The sequence below is a fragment of the Herpailurus yagouaroundi genome, unplaced genomic scaffold (genome assembly GCF_014898765.1).
Source record: "Herpailurus yagouaroundi ecotype Mexico unplaced genomic scaffold, PumYag 67793, whole genome shotgun sequence".
NCBI classification, from domain to species: Eukaryota; Metazoa; Chordata; class Mammalia; order Carnivora; family Felidae; genus Herpailurus; species Herpailurus yagouaroundi.
Window position 1 is genome coordinate 14,404,262 of NW_024420586.1, and position 16,022 is coordinate 14,420,283.

Below are 16,022 nucleotides of genomic sequence, written 5' to 3' on the forward strand. Positions count from 1 at the left end.
CCAGATTTGATCATTTTTACTCAAAATTTAACATTACTTTTAACCAAAATGGCAACCCGGCCTAGATTTAACAGAGACAGGATTTACCCACGTCTCTACCACATTAGTAGTTCTCAAATTCCTCCTTTGCAGAATGCAACTATTTCTTGCTATGTAATGATTTTTTTTTTTTAATTTTTTTTTTTCAACGTTTATTTATTTTTGGGACAGAGAGAGACAGAGCATGAACGGGGGAGGGGCAGAGAGAGAGGGAGACACAGAATCGGAAACAGGCTCCAGGCTCTGAGCCATCAGCCCAGAGCCCGACGCGGGGCTCAAACTCACGGACCGCGAGATCGTGACCTGGCTGAAGCCGGACGCTTAACCGACTGCGCCACCCAGGCGCCCCTGCTATGTAATGATTTTATATGTTGTAAGATTTGATTTGCTAGTATTTTGTTGAAGATACTACATTTATAATCGTAGGATATAATGGTGTAATTCCCTTTTCTAGTGATGACTTTGTTTTTTGTGGCATTAGTACTAGCTTCTGAGAATGATTTGGAAAATGATCCTTTCTATTCTATTTTTTGGAAGAGTTTTTGAAGGATTGGTATTAATTTTTTTAATCTTCGGTAGAACTCACAACTAATGCCATCTGGGTCCGAGCTTTGCTTTGTGGGAAGTTTATTTCATTGCTAGTTCCACTGCTTTATTTGTTATGGGCCTAATTAGGTATTCTATTTCTCCTTAAATCAGGTTTGATAGTTTGTGCCATTCTAGGAATTTGTGCATTTCCTCCAAGTAATCAGTTTGTTGGCATAGAAGTTTATATAATATTTTCTTATAATCCTTTTTTTCTAGAAAGTCAATGGTGATGGCCCTTCTTCCATTCCTTATTTTAATAATTTTATCTTCTTTATTCTTGATCAGTCTAGATCAGTCTTATCAGTGTTATTGATCTTTTCAAAGAACCTTTTTTCTGGCTTCCTTGATATTCTCTATTGTTTATCTTTGTTAAGGTAGGGTTGATAAACAACAGAAAAAAACCCCTGCATATGTTTACTGTATGCAATTTGATGAGTTTGGACACATGCATACAGCCATAATACTATCACCACAATTAAGGTAATAAACATATCCATCATCGTTTTCAAAAGTTTCCTTGTGTTAATTTCTCTCTTTTTTTTTTTTTTTTTTTTGGTGATAAGCATACTTGACATGACATGAGACTTACCCTCTTAGCACACAGTGCAGTGTTATTAAGTCTATTGTATATCACATCTCTAGTACTTATTCATCTTGCATCACTGAAACTTTATATAACAATTCTCCTTTTCATCTTAGTCCCAAATCCTAGCAACCGCCATTCTATTCTTTACTTTTTGAGTTTGACCACTTTAGACACCTCATATAAATGGAATCATACAGGATTTGTCCTTCTGAGACTGGCTTATTTCACTTAACAAAATGTCTCCGAGTTTCATCCATGTTGTCACATGTTGCAGGATTTTCTTCCTTTTTGAGGTTGAATAGTGTTCCACCGTAATATACATACACTCAACACATTTTCTTTATTCATTCATTCATTCATCTGTGGATGGACATTTGGGTTGTTTGGATTGTTTCTGTATTTTGGCTATTGTGAACAATGTTGCAATGAACATGAAAGTAAAGATATATTTTTGAAATCCTGATTTCAATTTCTTTGGATAAATACCCAGAAGTGGAATTGCTAGATGACATGGTAGTGCTATTTTTAATTTTTTGAGAAAGCTGTATACTGTTTTCCTTAGTGGCTGCACCATTTTATATTCCCACCAACAGTATGCCAGTGGTCCCTTTCTGCAGATACTTACCAACATTGTTATCTTTTTGTTTGTTTGTTTGTTTGTTTGTTTTTGATAATAGCCATTATGGCAGGTGTGAGGGGATATCTAATTGTGGTTTTGATTTGCATTTCCCTGATGAGTAAGGATGTTCAACATGTTTTAATATGCATGAAAAGTGTCTGTTCTTATCCTCTGCCCAATTCTTAATTGGATTGTGTGTTTTTTTGTTTTTTGCTTTTGAGTTGTATGAGGGTTTTTTTTTAATTGATTTTGGATATTAATTTGTAAACATTTTTTCCCATTTAGTAGGCTGACTTTTCATTTATTTTTTTCAAATTTATTCATTTTTGAGAGAGAGCGAGCATGCATGTGAGTGGAGGAGGGGCAGAGAAGAAGATTGAGAGATTGAGAATCTCAAGCAGGCTCTGCACTGTTGCCATGGAGCCTGATTCAGGCCTCAAACCCACCAACCTGATCATGACCTGAGCCAAAATCAAGAGTCAAACCCTAAACCAACTAAGCCACTCAGGGGCCCCACCTTTTCATTTTTGTTACTCTTATATAGCTCTATTCCATTTCCCCCTATTTTGTGGTGTTTTTGTCAGACATATCAGTGGTGTTGCAATAATCAGTAATGTTACATAACATTTTTCGGTATTTCTTTTTTTTAATTTTGGCGTAATTTTTATGATCTGAAGAAAGCTGAGAGAAGGGCAGTGTATTAGTTTGCTAGTGCTCCCATAACAAAATACCACAGACTGGGTGGTTTAAACAATAGAAACTTATTTCCTCACAGCTCTGGAGGCTAAAAGTCCAAGATCACGGTATTGGCAGATTGGGTTTCTCTGAGGCCTCTCCCCTTGGTTTGAGGATAGTCAGCTTCTTGCTGTGCCCTCACGTCATCTCTTCTCTGCGTGTGCACATCCCTGGAGTCTCTGTGTGTCCACATTTCCTCTTAGAAGAACACTAGCCAGAATGAATCAGGGCTCACTCTAATGGCCCCATTTTAACTTAATCACATTTTAAAGGTCCTATTTTCAAATACAGTCACATTGTGAGAGTACTAGGCTTTAGGGCTTTAACATATGAAATGTGAGGGAGGACAAAATTCAGCCCATAACCAAATGGATACATTTATAATTTTCATTATATTACCCTTTTTTTTTTTTTTTTTTTTAACCATTTTTGTTTCTATTTGTTCCTTTGGGTTCACATTACCTTTTGGAATAACTCCCCTGCCCCAGTCCAGCTTCACTCTCACCCACCTCATTTCTCAAACAGTCTTTCTTTTCCTTTCTCTTTGTCCTCTCCTTCTGGTAATTGCATTACATGTGTGTTGGTGCTTTTATAACGGTGAGCCAGATATGTATTAGACTCTGTTTATTTTTTCCTTATTCTATTTTCTGTGTGTTCTTCAGACTGCCTGATCTCTATCGGTCTTCAGTTTGTTAATTCTTTTTTACTTTTCTGCCAGTTTAGATCTACCATCGAGCTGCTCTAGTGATTTTTTTTTTATATTTGTTGTTGCAGTTTCCATCTCCAGAATTATTTTGTTCTTTTATTTCAGTCTCTTTTTTTAATATTCTCTGTTTGCTGTTGCATTGTCATCATATGTTCCTTTACTTCTTTGGCCATACTTAAGTTTTTGAAGACATTTATAATGGCAGTCTTGAATTAATGTTGTGTTAAATCTGACAGCTGGTTACGTTAACATGCGGTTTCTCTTGCCCACTTCTTTTCACGTCTCATCATTTTTATGTTGAAAACTAAACATTTTAAAAGATATATTCTAGCAGCTGAATACCGGTCCCATCTCCCATGAGATTGTTAATGGTGTTGGTTAACTTCTTAACTGACTGACCATCTTGTTTTAGTAATATCTGCGTCCTCCCCAGAAAATCTCCACACACAAAGTATGAAGCCTCTGATGTTAATTCGCGGGGGACATAGCCTTGGGAATGCCCACAGTCAATCTGGGATGACAGTGGCTTTGGCAGGATTCCTTTTGACTATCTCTTTTCGCCTCCACACCCATATATTAGATTTTGCTAATTCCAGTTCTATAGGAGGCATAAATTGCTCCTCAGATAAATTCAATCAAATCTAGGCTCCTTTGAAATAATAGTTTCTTAAGTAAGTGTTTAATTAAGATTTATTCTGTCCCCACAAGGGCTCCTCCCAGCTGTCCCTTGCCCCTGTTGTTTACTAGCAAAGTAGCAGGCATGCAGTTTAGCCAGTGTCTCCATTGAATCTACCAGTCTACTCCCAATTGCCCTTTACCTCAACCTGTACTATTTTTAAGAGCATCCCTGGTCTTAACCTTCTTCATACTTTATTGAAAATGAAGTTAGTTATCAGTTCCTTTCAGAAGAGATTAAGAACTGTCTGTTTTAAGGCCATCTTCTCCTTCCAGGCAAAATCTCTAAACCATGGCCCTGTAGCTGGCAGTGGGGATGGTGTTGCACTTTCCCCGAATACCGCCCGTGCATGAGGTGCTAAGTGCTAGGTGAGATAGGGACAACAGCTTTAGGTCTTCTTATTTTGCTTCTGCCAGCACTAGACAAGCACTTTGTTAGCTAGGGTGAGGACAGTTTCACACCTATGTAGAGTCTCTGTCCTGTGACTGGGCAGAAGAGGGATACCCCCAACTCCTCTCAGCTGCACTTGCCCAGAACTTAGCAATGTGTACTGGGGGCAGGATGAGAAATGTTGATATCCTACACCTCCCAGAAAACTATAGTTCTCCAACTGGGAGCTGGGTAAGTTGAGAGCCTTGTATTCTTAGCTGTGCCAGTGAGGAGTAGGGTTTCCGTGTTACTGAGTGGGGGAGGAAGAGGGAGCGAGGGGTTTTGGTTCACAAATTATAACCTTTCTTACTAAATGCAGTAAATATTGTTGAATAGATTTTTCTTCATTTACTATATTCCCTTAAGGATAATTTCTAAAGAATTATTACAGTTGATTTTTACAACTTTTACTCATTTTCCTGGGGAGTGGGTCTGGGGAGCTGTCATGGTGTCATGCTCAAACAATGTTTGCTTTCAGTTCTATTTGGCCCATTATTACTATGGACACTCCCAGTCTCTGTTGCTGTTTGCATGGTATGTCTTCTTAAATGTTTTGCTACCAATCTGTTTGTATCTTTGAACTAATGTTTATCAGTTTTCTAATCTGTTTTTATCCATTTAGTCAACCTCTGCATTTTGATTGGAGTGTTGAATCTATTTAAAGTTAATGTAATCTCGGGGCATCTGTGTGGCTCAGTTGGTTAAGCGTCCTGACTTTGGCTCAGGTCATAATCTCAGTGAGTTCAAGCCCTGTATCAGGCTTTGTGCTGACAGCTGAGAGCCTGGAACCTGCTTCGGATTCTGTGTCTCCTCTGTCTTTACCTCTCCTCCGCTTGTGTTTTCTCTTTCTCTCTCTCTCTCAAAAATAAATAAACATTAAAACATAAATAAATAAAGTTAATGTAATCTCTGATACAGTAGGATTTATATCTGCCATTTTGGTACCTATTTTCTATGTCATGTCTTTGTTTCTTCATTTCTCCATTACTTCTTGGTTTTGTAGTATATATTTCTTTTTGTGTAAAGTTTTTATTCCTCCTTCTGTCTTCTACTGTATCTTATTTTCTTAGTTTACCCTGAATATTATAATTAGCATCCTAATTCAAAATAATGTAGCGTGGTGTAGCTCAGTCAGTTGAGCATCCAACTCTTGATCTTGGCTCAGGTCATGATCTTGCGGTTTGTGAGATTGAGCCCCGCATCTGGTTTGTGCTGACAGCATGAAGCCTGCTTGGGATTCTCTCTCCCCCCACCTCTGTCCCTTCTCCTACTCGCACCTGAATGCACTCTCTCTCTTTCTCAAAATAAATTAATAAACTTAAAAAAAAAATCTTTGCAGGGCACCTGGGAGGCTTAGTTGGTTAAGCGTCTGACTCTTGATTTCAGCTCAGGTTGTGATCTCATGGTTCATGAGTTTGAGTCCTGCTTCGACAGTGCCTTGTCTGCTTGTGTTCTCTCTCTCTCAAAATGAATAAATAAACTTAAAAAAAATAATGTAGTTCAAATCAATACCAACTTAATTTCAATATAATTCAGAAACTTTGCTGCAGTATATCGCCTTTTTGTACCCCCTTTTAGTGCTATTAGTGTTAGACCTATGACATCTTTACACATTACAAGCCTGTAAAACTGTTTTATTTATTGTTTCACACTCTTTTCATTTAAATCAGAAAGCAAAATGTAAAAGTTTACAAAGAAAATACAGTTTTAGTTAGTTTGTTTTATACATATAGCTATGTAGTTACCTATGCTGGTGCTTTTTATTTCATGTGTTCTTGAGTTAATTTCTAGTGTCCTTTTATTTCAGCCTGAAGGACTCCCGTTAATATTTCTTATAGGGCACATATGCTAGCAATTAATTTTTTCAGTTTTTGTTTATTTGTTATTTATTCCTTCATTTTAGGACAGCTTTCCTGTATATTCTATTCTTTTTTTCTTAATGTTTTATTTTATTTTTGAGAGAGAGAGAGAGAGAGAGAGAGAGAGAGAGAGAGAGAGAGTACAAGCAGGGGAGGGGCAGAGAGAGAAGGAGACACAGAATCTGAAGCAGACTCTAGGCCCCGAGCTCTCAGCACAGAGCCCAATGCGGAGCTCGAACTCACGAAATGTGAGATCATGACCTGCACCAAAGTTGGACGCTTAACTGACAGAGCCCTCCAGGCACCCCTGTATATACTATTCTTTATTGACAGTCTTCTTTCTTTTTTTTTAATTTTATTTATTTTAAAAAAAAAATTTTTTTTTCCAACGTTTATTTATTTTTGGGACAGAGAGAGACAGAGCATGAACGGGCGAGGGGCAGAGAGAGAGGGAGACACAGAATCGGAAACAGGCTCCAGGCTCTGAGCCATCAGCCCAGAGCCCGACGCGGGGCTCGAACTCCCGGACCGCGAGATCGTGACCTGGCTGAAGTCGGACGCTTAACCGACTGCGCCACCCAGGCGCCCCTTGACAGTCTTCTTTCAACTCACTGACTCCATCACCCCATTACCTTCTGCCCTAAAGGGTTTCAGATGGGAATTCACTGTTAATTTTACTGAGGAACAACGTAGGTGTTGAGTTAGTTTTGTCTTGCTGCTTACCAAGTCTTGGCTCATGAACCATTTGACTATTATTTTCTAGTTTTGGATTGCTTTGGATTTATCCTGAAAAAAAATTTAATGCTTCTTGGATGTGTAAAGTAATGTTTCTCATCAAATTTGGGAATGGAATTTTTCATCATTTATCTCTTCACATTTTCTTTCTGCCTCTTTCCTATCTTTTCAGCATTCTGATTAGGCTTATGTTTATCCTTGATGGTGTTTACAGTTTTCTGTGACCGTTTAATTTTTCTTGTTTTCTCTTTTTATTCTTTAGAAATAATCATTTTATCTGGCCCATTTTCAGGTATACTGGTTCTTTCTTGTACCACTGCAAACCTGCTCTTGAGTTCCTCTAATGATTTTTTATTTCAGGTATCGTACTCTCAAAGTACAAAATTTATAATTGGCTCTTTTAAAAAAATGTCTTTCTTTATTAGTACTCTTTATTTGGTGGGACATCATTATCTCCCATAGACATAGAAGATCTTTCACATACTCTGGGGATCTAGCAAGCTGCTTCAACCAGATCTTGTTCCTCAGATCTTCCTCTGTTGTTTGGGCAAACACTTGTTTGATCCAACTGCTGTAGGAACCTCAGGTACAATTGCTACTGATTGTTTTCAACAAACATCCTGAGTATTGCCGTCTTCCTTTGAGTCAGGTCAGTAAAGACATCACCTTGCCAACTGATTTTTTCCAGCGAGTTGTGAGACAGATAAAAAAGTAGCAATGCTCACGGGTGGAACTTTTTTCAAAGAGCTCAAATCTCAGTCTGTCCCCTTATGTTACTGCCTGCCAGTTTTTACAACTACGTTGGTGTCAAAGCTGATGATTTTCAAGCCTACTGCTAAGCAGTGGCAAGGAACATGGGAGTTACAACGTGAAAGTTATAAGGCCACAAACTGTGCTGTTCTTACTACGGCGTGGCAGTTTTTCTTGAATAAACACTACTCAGATTGTTGCAAGCCTTTCATTAATTTACCAGAGTTCTGAAAAAGTTAATTTTTACCATCTTTTCCAGTGTTTTTGTTGCTTTTATAGAGGAATAAATATATGGTGGTTCTAACTCTGCCATTCCTTGCCTTTGTTTTTCTGGTAGCCTGGTTTTATTAGTTGAGAAATGGTTTTTGTTTTAGATCAGACTCTTGCTTCTCAAATTATGATCCTTGAATCATCAATATCAACATCACCTGGGAGTTTGGACAAATAGAATCACAGGCCCACTCCAACCCATGGGAGTCAGAATCTGCATTTAGCCACATTGCCAGAGGATTTGTTTTTACATTAATGTTAGAGCACTGCAGGTCTAAATCAAGATTGCTCAAAGTTTAATCCATAGATAAGCTGTTTAAAAAGCATCTGGAGGGGAACCTGGGTGGCTGAGTTGGTTAAGCATCCGACTTCGGCTCAGGTCATGATCTCGCAGTCCGTGAGTTCAAGCCCCACGTCGGGCTCTGTGCTGACAGCTCAGAGCTTGGAACCTGTTTCAGATTCTGTGTCTCCCTCTCTCTCTGACCCTCCCCGGTTCATGCTTTGTCTCTCTCTGTCTCAAAAATAAATAAACGTTAAAAAAATTTTTTTAAATAAATAAATAAAAATAAAAAATAAAAAGCATCTGGACAGCGTTTTAAATGGAAGTTTCTCGAACCCATGCCAGACTTGATGAAGTCATAATTCATGCACGTAGAAGCTTGGGAATCTGTATTTTGAACAAACACTACAGATGATTGTAATACACATTGAAGTGTGGGAACTGCCATTCAGAAGCTGCACTAATCAAATAGGGTTTTTTTCCATTTTAATGACAGTTTGTATTTCATTTTACAGTTAATATTTCTATTTTAAGGAGGGCATCTTCACTGTAATTAAGAGGGACTTTTCAAATGCTATTTTATCCCAAAATGACACATGCACACTGTATGAAAAATCTAATATTTATTTTACTGGTTTAGTCTCTTTATTTGTGTGTAAAATTGTGTTATCCTTGTGACTGTTTTTTAGCCAGAACAAATTATGACCAAAATAAATTGCCCTTATGATTCACCTTGGATTTATAGAAATATAAAGAAACATTGTACATTTTTTTCTCATAATTTAATGAGGTTTAAATGAGAATTTAGTGCCTTAATTTAAATTAAAATTACTCTCTTGAGAGGAATTCTTCCTACTTTTGCTTAACTATAACTTTAAAATGATATAAGCTAGTCTGGTAGTCTGATACATGTCTTATACAGTTCATAGTTAACATTTTACTACAGTTAATTTTGTATCTTTAAAAAATGCTTAGTATTTAATATGGATGTAATTCCTTATAACCCTTAAATGAAACTCTCAGAACTACCAACCTAAAATAAAAGGACAGAAAGTGATGCTAACATTGTCATTGAGCAAGAATTCTGGTTCCTTGTGAGAGTCCTAGCTGGACTAAGTATCACATTGACATGAAACAGATTAACAGGAGAAAATCAAATTTAATAGTGTAAGGTTGGGGAATCCACCCAGACTTGGAAATTCCAAGGACAGTCAAAATGAGGTATATATGTCATCCCGAGCTAAGGAGAAGTGGACAGGGGTCTGGGATTTTAAAGGAAAGGAATGCACCTCATGGGACAATAAAAAGAGCAGATGTTTGGTGATTAGATGTTTGCCCTGCCATACATTTGGGTCACTCGGGTAGAATTTATTTCTGCTAATAAAGCTTATTCCGGGGAAAGACCCCCAATTTAGAGTCTTCTGTATAGTTAAGGGAGGGGCAAAAGTTTCTTTTGCGTCCAGAAAGTTTTGATTGTATTAAGCTTAAAATAATCTGCATGCCAAAGAGGCACATTCTGGGAATGGGGGCTGTCCTGAACCCCTTCAACATTGAAACATTAGAATGTATGAATGTTTTAATTGTTTTTGTATGCAGTTCTTTGTGTGTTTGTGTTTCAATACTAAAACATTTGATTAATTTTATTATTGATCTATTTTTATTGTAAAGCTCATATTATGAGATAACTGTGACATAGTAAAGATTTATTTTAATGAATTGTTGGGAAGGAGGAATTTTTTTCTGCTTTTCAAGACCCTGAACTAAGAATCAAATTGGTATGAGACAGAGTAACAGGAAAAAATCATACTTAGTTTCTTACATAAGGGAAATTCACACACACACGAAATTGCAAAGACAGTGAGGCAACAAGAGGCTAAAATGAACTAAGGAGAAGGATAGAGGTGTGAGGATACAAAGGGGAAGAAGACCTTTAGCCAGAAGGTGAGAGGAAATGTCTGGAAAACAAAGATTGTCCTCTTCAGATAAATTTCTTAGGTAAAGAGGAATCTCTGTTAATAGCTCTTTTCCTGGCATAGGATCTCTTTTCCTATGTAAATTTAGTAAGTTGAGAGGAAGGTGAACAGCTTAGCATAAATCTGCTGGGTTTTGATTGCTTTTGACTCATAGTAATCTTCGCACCAAAGTGGTTCATCTTCGTGTAGCCTATAGTTGGCCCCTACAGAATCCAGTTTGAATAAATCTGCTCTTAATATTATGCACATTCTCTTCAACTCTGCAGATAGAACTCTGCTGTTGATATCTTTCACCCACAGCAAGAGAATCATTTCCACCCTATCCTCCACTATAATATGGGCAACCTAAGGCAGAGAGGATAACTGATTCATGCTTGTATAACCAGCATCTGGTCCCACATCTAACATATAATAGAGTCTCCATAATTGTTTCTTGAATGAATGAGCATTATCTTATAAGGAGGACTGAATTGCTATGTAATTCCCAAAGATAGCATAATTACTAATGCACTGATTAACTAGGTATCCTCATCTCATGTCCAGTCCTGAAAGAAACATTTCTTTTTTGGAAATAAGATTAGAAATTATGAAATGTGTACAGCTCTGACAATACATTGAGACCAGTATGTGATTCCATTTTGTTTCTGGAATATCATTTGGGCAGTCACTTGTGTTACAAATTTCCTTGCTTTGAGAATTAAGTATTGCCTTTCCATATAAAAGGCTATTCTTTTTTATGTATTTCAATTCCAGATCTTTCCCTTTTTTTAAAAGTGATCTCTACACCCAGTGTGGGGCTCAAACTCACAGCCCTGAGATCAAGAGTTTGTGCTCTACCAACCGAGACAGTCATGTGCCCTGATCTTTCCCATTTTTTAATATATATGCTTTGAGATGCAAAATGAGAACATGTGGATTTTTTGAACTATAATTTATTCTGATTCGAATTATATTTTATGAATGAGGGAAAATTTTTAAAGAATGTTTTGTGGTCATTTGAATTTTGTTACAATAGAATTCAAAATAAGCCTTTTTTTTTCCCATTTAGTGTCACATTGGTGGAATCCTCAACATTTATCTCTTTGCCATGTCAATTAACTGAATCTGGACAACTCATTAACCACAAGAACAGTGGGTAAGTATGAATATATTTTATACTCATAATTATCTGAGAATTCTGAGAAATGAGTTTTCAACTAAAATTGTTATATAACGTACAACAGTTTTCATTTCTTTAAAATATTGATATTATATATAACTTATGTTATTCACAGTTACACTATTCTCTTATGTGTTACTAGGCTATGTGCAGGAAAACTGAATAAATATGTACTTGATTAAATACAGTGGATTCTCATTATTTGTGGTCATTATGTTCTACAAAATTGTGATACTGACTGAAGGAATATTATTCTAGAAGAAGTCTATGTAATCACATAGATTGTAACTGTAAATCCTAAAAATAAGCTATCCTGGTAGATTCTATTTTCTTCACACAGAGAAAATGAGGTTTAGAAGTGTTTAAATAACTTGCATGAGGCTGACCCACTAACAGCTGCCAGCAAATTGTTTCAAACCCTGTCCACCTGGTCACAGAGCTGAAGTTTCTTGAATATTTGTACTTCTGTCATGCCTCCTACTATCTCCATCCTCTGGTCATCTGTGTATGAAAACTAAAGCAGAAAGGTCCAGTGTCACCTTGTTTGACCTTAACTAGAAATTTGTATGACCATTGACTGGAACTGTTTGCCACATGTCCACAAACAGCAGGAGAAGCTCCATGAGTATGGATTTGGGGGTTACAAATCACTTTTTAGCGAGGAGACAGATTTGCAAATAACCTTAATTTGTGGATAATGAGAATTGACTGTTTTTAAGCTTATTCCACCTACATTCAGAAGTCTGAATTTAGTTTAGAAAGAAACTTTGACTTTGGAATAGAGAAGCAGAACTTTTAAAAGTTAGATTGTTTTGTTTCTTATCTATTTTTAACTATAGAATAACTATTTAATGTGAAATAGAATAAAAACAATGTTGCCAAAGTTAAAGAAAGTTCAGCCAAAAGAGAAGAATGCAAGTATGTGTTAGTGAAATGTATGCATCTGTTGACTACTATGTTGTTAGTTTATTTTATACCTTTGTCTGTGTATTGCTTGACAACACGGTCATCCTTTTAGATGCAAAAACGTGTCAGGAGTCAAGGATTTGGCAATTTTGAAACCATAGGAATAACCACTGTTAAAGTGATTTGTGCAAATCATGCTAAGATTAAAATGAATATAGTTTATTTTCCGAAAACGAGTTGTATTTAAGCCAATAGTTCCATGAGATTATAAGGATTACATTTACTATGTTTGATTTCTTCATTTGCTATTCTGTGAGAAAAATTGTTAAAGGAAAAGCCATTTTTGTCTCAATGCCTTTGTTTTATTGAATGCTAATTACATGCTTAACTAAGGCATTCGAAGTCTTCCTTTTATATTTTGCTTTAATGAATAATAAAATATGAATTAATACCTTGAGCGATAAAACATCATTATAGATACCATATGAATTGTAGTACAATTTCATAGTATTGTAGGTATTTTATTTTAATTTCTTTGGAGTCTGAAATGCTGGTTTTCCCATACACTCTTCAGTAAATAGTTTTCCTAAGTTTTTGTCTTTTCAGTCCCTTGCTTCTTGATTAAACAGCTATTCGGCATCATAGATTTTACCTAAATGGGCTTGAAATAATTTTCCCACATCAACCACAAATAAATTTATAGTATCACATATTAAACTGGAGTTAGATCGCAAGGCAATGCTATAGGTATCTGTAAGCATAAGTAACTCAAATTTGGATCAGTTTAATGAACAGTAACACTGAGTTCCCCTTTCTTAATTTGGAACGCAGTATAGAAATTCTGTATTCCAAATTTTAACATAATTTTTCTTCATATAATATTCTGGAATGGTTTTGATTAGATCCAAAGTTCCATAATTACTGAAGCTATAGGTAAAGACATCATTTTTATGTTATTCTTCTCAAATCTAAACTAAAATGGAATGAACAAGTATTAAGACTTTTATAATTTAACTTGAGCTGGAAAGGACACTTTACAAATACTCCCCCAAAGTAATTGCCAACTCAGCATGAAGTACACCTTAAGAAGTGTGTCTATCGTGTCTCAAAATTATTAATCATTCTTTCTCATATAGTTTCTTCCATTCATGTTTATAAAACTTTATTTTCTTAGTTCCTTGCTCAAGGTTTCTTGTCATAAAATTAACATACAGATGTGGTGACATTGAGTATTGGTCAGAGAGAACACGTCCAATGTAGAGTAGTCACATGTCTGTAGATTAACTCTAAAAGAATGTTTCAGAGCCTTTTGTTTAAGGTATTAAGCATTTACTCCTGTGCACTTCAGGTCAAAGGTAAGAGTGAGATTTAAAAAGGCAAAGGCTATAGTTTTTCAAGAAGAAATGGACCTTGGTTTGTCATTTCAGCCCTGGCCTCAGCTAAATGCTGAGCCCCAAGTCCACATGGGTTGAAATAGAACAGTCTCAGGTTTATCCCAAAGGCTATTTTTCTGACATTTCTGAAGTGATTTATTAGAAGCACTTATGGCTCCTTCTTTTGGGGTCCTGTTTACTGTATAACACCTCTAGGATCCAGTTCATGTAGCAGGCAAATCTTTATTCACTTTCTCAAGAATCAGCTAAAGTATCCAGAGCTCTAACAATCAAATCCACTTTATAGGTAGCAGAAAGGAGGAAGCACAATAAAAGTGTGCCTCTTCTTTCTGAGTTAGGGAAGCTTCCCAGAAATAGCACACAGCATTTCTGATTATAGCCAGTTGGCCAGATCTAGCTGGCAAGAAGACTGAAAAACCATCGTTCTCCACATACACATCAAAAATAAAATGAGGGTTTGGGGGCACCTGGGTGGCTCAGTTGATTAAGCATCCAGCTCTTGGTTTTGCCTCAGGTCATGACCTCAGGGTTCGTGAGTTCACACTCCACATCAGGTTCTGTTGGCAGTGCGGAGCCTGCTTGGGATTCTCTCTCCCTCTCTCTCTGCCCATCCCCCACTCATGCTGTCTCTGTCCCTGTCTCAAAATAAATAAACTTTAAAATAAAATATAAAATAAAATAAAATAACGTTTGGTCAGTGAGGAGGAAAGGGCCCGTGGATATTGGGATAGGCAACCAACAAGTTCCACCATGAGGGGACACAAAAGAGAGTTTTATTTCATACACCACAAAGGTATCTAGTATTTCATCAGTCTGGCTTCAGTGGCATACTGAGGCCTTTTGGTCTTTAAATACATCTTAATAAAATAATACTAAGTGATGTTACACACTCTGTTTTTCTTAAAGCTCTCCTTAATGTTTGTCTTGAATAGATTTCCATATGCAAATAAAATTTAAGGACATACATTTTGAATCATGACCGGAATGGAAGTCATTAATAACTTTTGTATGTAATATACCATCCATTAAGCATTATCTCAATAAAACCCAGTCTGATCGCTAGGTCTAATCAGCAAGAGAACAAGAAAAGGTTAAAAAAAAATATTCCATAAACTGTCAGTAATCTTTATTTTTTAAAGCATTTAACAAATATCCCTGTTTTATTCCTTTTAGGCATGTGGTAATATTGCACTTCCCCAGTTGGAGTTAGGTGTGAACATATAACTTAATCGGCCAATGGCATCTGAGGATAAGTGCTGAACTTTTTCTCCAAAGGATAGCTTTAAGAGCCAGTGAACAATTTTTCGTGTTCCCTTTCCCTGATACAATTACTAAAGAAGCAAGTATAGAAATGGAGTCCCCTTGACAGAAATGCACCTTATTCTTTTCATTAGTCTCCATGTGTGATGAGGTAGTTTACATTTGCTTGATTTACTCAGATAATAAACATTTGGCAACAGTCAAAAAAAAAAAAAAGAAAGAAAGAATAGAAGAAAAAGAAAAAGAAAAAAGAAACGGAGTCCCCCTTCACCAAGGATCTCTGAGTGCTTCCTATCTATCTAGGATGGACATGTAATGTGAGCACGAAGTAACCTTGTGCTAATCCACTGAGATATGGGATGCTCCTGCAGCGTGACCTAGCACATGCGGATGCTCCTCCATAGATCACTTCAGTCACTATTTCCCCAGATAATAAATATTCTCTTCTCAAATGAGCAGTGAAGTGCTGAAATTATCTTTGAGGTGGTATAAAAAAAGGTAGTCTCTTATTAAAAATTTTAAAAATGCCTCTTTTTATAAACTGCTCTTCTTAAGGCAACGGATACATATAAAACAGCACATTTGGAACCACATGGATGATAAAACTTTATATTCATCACACATTTTACTTTATGGGAAAATGATCCATAAGCATAAGCAAGAGCAGTTAAGAAGTTTTTATTCTAATTAAATCCACAGGATTATGAAAAGGGATCAGAACAAGAGACTGATTTTAGCGACATTTAAAATTAAATGATGGGTCAACAGTGCTCAGAAATGAGCACTTTATAAATAATCTCCTCAGTGATATGACTTGATATTTTTTTCCAGTGACATTGAATCATTTATCATTTAATAAATTCTTACTAAGTGGCCCCTCAAGCAGTGTTCATAGTACCAGAGAAATACTGGGATAAATAAGTCAGAGATCTGGTTCTCAAGGAGCCAACCTCAAATAGAAAAGGAAAAACAAATCTACATAAATGGAGGTGATTGTACAGGGCAGAATGCATTCAGTAATATATGTTGACCAAAAAAAAAAAAAAAAAAAAAAAAAA

The 16,022-nt window shown here is 36.4% G+C and overlaps 1 protein-coding gene across 1 annotated transcript in view; it reads left to right on the top strand.

Annotated features, from left to right (window-relative positions):
- The window catches only part of CFAP47 (cilia and flagella associated protein 47), a 562,540-nt gene that overhangs the window by 291,372 nt on the left and 255,146 nt on the right, over window positions 1-16,022 (top strand). Inside the window, exon 34 of the mRNA XM_040468820.1 lies at window positions 11,294-11,380. Coding sequence (XP_040324754.1) covers window positions 11,294-11,380 — 87 coding nt within the window. The remainder of the gene's footprint in view (window positions 1-11,293; window positions 11,381-16,022) is intronic.